Source organism: Cynara cardunculus, unplaced genomic scaffold, assembly GCF_001531365.2.
Source record: "Cynara cardunculus var. scolymus isolate 2C unplaced genomic scaffold, CcrdV1 Un_Scaffold_2009, whole genome shotgun sequence".
NCBI classification, from domain to species: Eukaryota; Viridiplantae; Streptophyta; class Magnoliopsida; order Asterales; family Asteraceae; genus Cynara; species Cynara cardunculus.
In genome coordinates, this window is record NW_020200946.1 from 11,179 (window position 1) to 17,137 (window position 5,959).

The window sequence follows — 5,959 nt, forward strand, 5'->3', positions numbered from 1 at the left end:
ATATATTGAGGGGGGAATCGTGTGAGAAGAGAAGTCATGGTTAAAAGTGTAATAAGAGATCTATCACATTTAATTTCATGTTCATCCATAAATTGCGCTTTAGAGAGAAATTAATTCGTTGTAACTCAGTGTATCTCATTACTGATAACATTCAATTAAGATTGATTCAAGGATGCAGATCATTTCTTACGCTTTCCACCAGAACCCAACCTTATTTTGAGGATGACGCCCATAGCATCGAGTCTAGAATAAATATACTTTGAATTATTGGGTGGAGATATTTAGTAGACCGTGGGTACCTTTCTTCTAGGCTTCTGCCCTACCATCAATTGGCACTTTCTACTTTCTTCTCTTCTACTCATGCATGCATCCCTGTCTTTTCATACCAAAAAAGTGACAATTTACTTTTTTGGTCCCCTAAAATTTTAAAAATGAGGCTCGACCTTGGGTTCTTTTATTGTTCCTATTATGATCATCTTACACTTAATTTCCAACTAAAACAACCCAAAGACCCCTCCCTGATTTCCAAGCTATATAACGATTGTTGATAACGCACACATAAACAGTAAAGCTGGTTTTTTTTTTGGACTTGGAGGGAAACATGCATATATCATATATGCACATTAGGGTCGACGATTAACTACCAAACGGTTATTACTACAAATTGTAGAAACTTGTATCAATATGATATTATTTAGAATGCATGTTGTATTTAAATTAACAAAGATGTTAGAGATTTAGTCTTGCATAATTGAGTTCGTCTACAAAAAGGTTAAAGAGGGATGAAGACACAAAAAATATACTTACCTAATAAAGAAAAAAAGGATATATAAAGCTCAAAACTCCATATATAGCATATGTTGATATTGTTTTGTCATGTGTATAGTGGGGTTAAAATGGTAGGGAAGGTAAGGAGGCAGCTCGGAATTCCTATAAATTAACAGGGTTCCTAGTGGTTTTGTATTTTTTGACACGCAGTCAGTGAGTCCATTTTGCTAGTCATGCCTGACGCCTATCTGGCATAGATATTAGATAATATAAATTTTATATTTTTTGAATCTTACCAACATTATATCAAATGCTATCTATCCTAACATCTATAGTTTTCAGAATTATCAAAATATGATATAAAATTACAGTCGACAAGGTTCCTGAAAGCAAAGAGAAAAAAGTGATCATATAGTTTTAAAAGGTGGGTGGGGTTGCCAACAAGAAGAATTCTCAGCCACAACATAACTCTAATATAAATGAGTGGTAAGAGGAGATGCTACACTTTATGACTCACTATTCCAAGTTGCCCTACTTAACCAAAACTCCTCCTTCTCATCAATCACATATCAAGACTATATATCAGTTGAAAAATGAAAGAAAACAAGAAAGATAAAGTTGCTGCATTTACCTCATCGAGTTTTATGAGCAAATATTCAGTTGCAAAAAAACTGAGGTATTCTAATCAACTTCTTCTTCTTTCTATTTATCAATTTTGTGTAATTCTTAAAAGATGGTGTGTGCTTATTCAAAAATTAATAATGATGGTGTGTACTTTTATATGTTGAATTAAGACATACATGAAATGATAAGCATGTATGTGTACAAGTTTATATAATAGTTAAAACCTTGTTTGAGTTATGATTGAATGTAGTATGATACTCTCATTATATGCATGTGATGAAGTAGAATTTATGAGGATTAATTTCTACATAAAAAAATAGATTTGCATAACTATGGGAGATACTCTAATGGAATTATAACCACAAACGCAATCTCGATGACTATATCAATTGCTAAAATAATATATGACGATTAATTATATATGAGATGAAAGCTTTATTAAAGAGTAAAAGAGAGAGTGAGTTTTTTTTATCATTCATTTATTTAACGTATTTTTTGTATGACTTATTTACGTGTTAGAAAACCAATAAAAAAGCACAAGTTCTCCATTTTAAATATACATCTTTTATTTTTACAAAAAAAAAGACACTAAAATAAAGTGTACAACAACAAAAATATATAAGTATCATAATATATATAGTTTTATAAAATTTTAGTTTACATGACCAAATATTTATGTGACTTACATAAACGTGTTATAATGATTTTATCGTCTTAGTAAGTATTTTAGCCCATATACTTTTGAAATTAACAATGCACGTTAATTCTTGTATTACAATATTTTTAAAATATTGTATAAAAATAAATTTACAACAATATTTGTTGTGATGAGAACTCATATTTGTATATTTACACTTTCATAATCATTTTGATGATATCATTATCGCAAAAGTTTTATTACCTAATATAAATTGATCAACGTCGGTTGAAATATTTGACTAAAGATATCATAGAACCATTAATTTGAGATCAGATATAAGAAAACTTTAATTTAACGGCTAAACATAATTTGTTTGGATTAATAAAATTAAATAACCAGTTCTTACCACATTAGACGGAATTGACCATGCTCGATTTGGTTCTTGTATCCAAATGTTTTCCAAAATTTGGTTTTACGAGTGAAGATAACACATTGAAATATGTATTTGGTTCATGATCCGGCTTTACGAACTGATCTTAAACCAAAACGATTTGATTAGCTCAATCATCGTTAAGTTAACTATCTGAGGTAGATGCAGGCCTTGTTTGGAAAGAGGTTATGCTTTTATTGGTAAAGACGATGCCCCCATTAACATTCACTGCAAAACAAACATGGTGGGTGATTTTAGCAATCGATATGACAGCGTGGGGTAATTAAAGTTGGGGTATTCATTGTAAAACCTGTGACCATTTCCAGTACTGTTTCAGTTTGGTGTTTTGTGTCTCACTTTCTTCGACCCAAAATATGATATCTACTAATTGTTGATAATGAATCTGGGTTCTGTTAAGAATACGATCGCTGATGAACCTCCGTCAGCATCCATCAGGTGATTCAAGATCCAGAACCGGTGAAGGAATCCAAGTCAATGAACCACGATAGATGACCTGCATGCCACTTCTCTGAACAAAATTCAGCAACACATTAAGAAACTTGGTGTACATTTTCAAGATTCAAATGCAGTGCAGATTGGTTCCTACATGAACAAAAAGATTTAAGCCATGAGGTAGAATATGATTAATTAATTAATAAACGATAAATCAATTTTAAATAAAAAATAAAAATCAATGAAAACTCCATAAAGACCCGTCATCACCACATTCTACGTCATCCGTAAAGTTATCAGTCCTAGGTGGCGATATCATCAGTCCCTCGGCCATGTCGGCAAGAAAATCTGGCATTTCGTATATCTCCTCTTCATCAACATAAAATGAACTTTCTGACGATTCCTTCCTTTCCTCATTCTCTTCTGCATCCTCTCTCGGTCGGAAGGCCTCCGCGGCCTCTGCCGCTGCCTTTTGTATATCTTTTATATCATTAGATACCGGGATCGGAAGCCGCGACGGTGAGTCAACAAAATTCAAACAAGCAGAACGCCCCCTCATAGCCAAAACCGCCACGTCATGTGCCCTGGCTGCCATTTCAGCAGTGGGATGCGTCCCCAGCCACACCCTGGTCTTGGTGTTTGGCTCTCTGACCTCACAAACCCACTTACCGGAATTCCTCCGACTGACACCTCGATAAACCGGGTGTCTGGTCTCCTTGAACTTCTTCCTTCCAGCTTTCTTTTTGGGGTTATTTTCAGCCAACATCACTTCTCCATCCAGGTAAGCAGAAGGTGAAGCAGTATCTTCCATTGGATTCATTGATTTATAGTTTGCTTGTGTCTATTTCTATAGTGAGTGATGAGAAAAAGTGAAGGATTTGAGTGTTGGTTGGATATGCAGTTTGGCTGTATATATAGTATACATTTTTTTTGGGGGTGGGGTAAAGGATCCAAGTGGAGGAAGGAAAGTGATGGGACCATTTTAGTTGCCACACGGTTGATGCTCATATAACGTGGATCATTTAAAAAACTATAGAAACAAATTATCTTGAAAGAAAAGTGTAAAGGTTACGGATAACTTAATAACAGGTGTTTGGGATTACCTTGTAAAAACAACTTATTGAATTATTTCAGTATGAAATCGATAATAAACATTTTTGAGTGTTTGGATAGAAAGTTTATGTCGATATCAAACCGATAATAAGAAGTTTTTTGAAGAAGTTAAACCATTTTAACTTATAATAAATTGATAATTACTTTTATAGAAAAGAATAAGTTGTTTCAAATAAGCAATCTCAAACACCCCCTAAATTACAATTATAGTCTAAAAGAATATGATTACAAAGATTATTCTTATAAAAAATGTTAAACTTAGTGGCTAATGAATATAAAAACAATACTTTAAAGTGGAGAGAAACAAGAGAGAGTTGAAGCAAAAGGGAGTGAGGTTGGTTTTGTTTGCAAGAGGAGATTCTGAGCAACACAAATTAGATACCATTAAAGGCAAGGATTTTAAATCATCACCTGTCACCATACCACTTTTTTTACTCTAAATAGCCAATTTGGGACAACAACCTCAAATGCTACCAAAAAAAGAAAACAAATCCTTTGTATGATCCTAGTACCCACAAGTAGATATTTACTATTACAACTACTTTAAATACATTATATTATTATTATTTCTATTTTTTTTATCAAAAAGATTTGAAATTTATATTTAAATGATAAATAAATTATAAGTTATAATTGAATATATCTTGCTAAAAGTTGTACTTATAAATTATTTGTGGTATAATTAATATTAGTATAGACAATAATATTGTTAATAGTAACAACCACGACAATAACATTTATAATAGTAAAAGCTATAGGATTAAAGAACAAAAAATGAAGATTGTGAATATATATATATATATATATATATATATATAAAGTAGGGTTACACTTGGGTTGCATTGGTCAAGATAAAAGCATTTGAACAATCTAATCTAATATTTATGATCTGAAAATTTTAATTCAACGTAACTCAACTTCAACAAAAGTACAACACAATCAAAACCGTGTGTGTCAGGTTGGTTTGATCAGATTTAAACTTTAGTAAATCATTTTATAATCTATCTAAGTATTATATTTTAACGATTAAAAATCAAAATGAGAAAATACAAATAAGGGTCACAAACACAAAAACAAATTTGTAGCTTCATGTAAAAAAAAAGTAAAATTACAGCTGTAATTGTGCTACAATTATCAATAGAGTTAATTATGGGTTGTGTTGATAATTGTTTGACTAAAAAAATAAAATTTTGAAAGGTTGTCCCACATCTGAAGAGCAATGAAATGTGAACAACAATCCATGTGTATAAGGGGGGGGGGGKGGTCCAAGGCTTAGATTTCGAATCATCCTACTAAAATTACATTTTAAGTATTTTATTGTTTCTTTCTTGTTCTCTTGTTTTAGAGAGTAGAAAGGTCCGAGTTAAATCTTTGAGAGTGTATGCATTATTGGGGGAGGCTTTAAAGATTAAATTGTGTGATTTTATAACAATTTTTCACATAGTGGATGTTCTCTCTGGAGGCCGGTGTTTTTTCTTCGATTTTAGAGTTCCCATGTAAATTCTTGTCTTCTTCTTTTCTTTAGTGGTTTATTGTTTGGGTTGTTGGGAAACGTTGAGGCTAATTCCCAACAAGTGGTATCAAAGCTCCAAGTTGGAGGAAGTTTTAGTTAGAGGGTTCTTAGTATGCTCTGTGGTTGCAGCTTTGTCTGATCTTCCACATCAGAAAAGAACTATCTCTTGGTCGTATTAGAAGAGGTCTCAGGTTAAGGGGTTCTTAATATACTATGTGGTTGATCCTTTCTATAATCTTGAATAGAGGTGTACAAAAAAACCCGTCAAAGTGCTCAATCCGTCCAACCCAACCCCCTAACAACCCAATTAAACCGAACCCGCTTAAATGTGCAACCTAACCTGCGTATACCCCTAATATTCCACATCAAAAAAGAATTTCTGTTGGTTATTTTGTTTACAATAGAAATGTTTGTTACA

The 5,959-nt window shown here is 32.5% G+C and overlaps 1 protein-coding gene across 1 annotated transcript; it reads right to left on the minus strand.

Annotated features, from left to right (window-relative positions):
- Positions 1-3,153: 3,153 nt before the first annotated feature.
- LOC112502828 (dehydration-responsive element-binding protein 1A-like) lies at positions 3,154-3,732 on the minus strand. Its single transcript, XM_025106826.1, has one exon. The coding sequence runs from the start codon at positions 3,724-3,726 to the stop codon at positions 3,154-3,156; it is 573 nt and encodes a 190-aa protein (XP_024962594.1). The 5' UTR covers positions 3,727-3,732.
- Between the last annotated feature and the right edge of the window lie 2,227 nt (positions 3,733-5,959).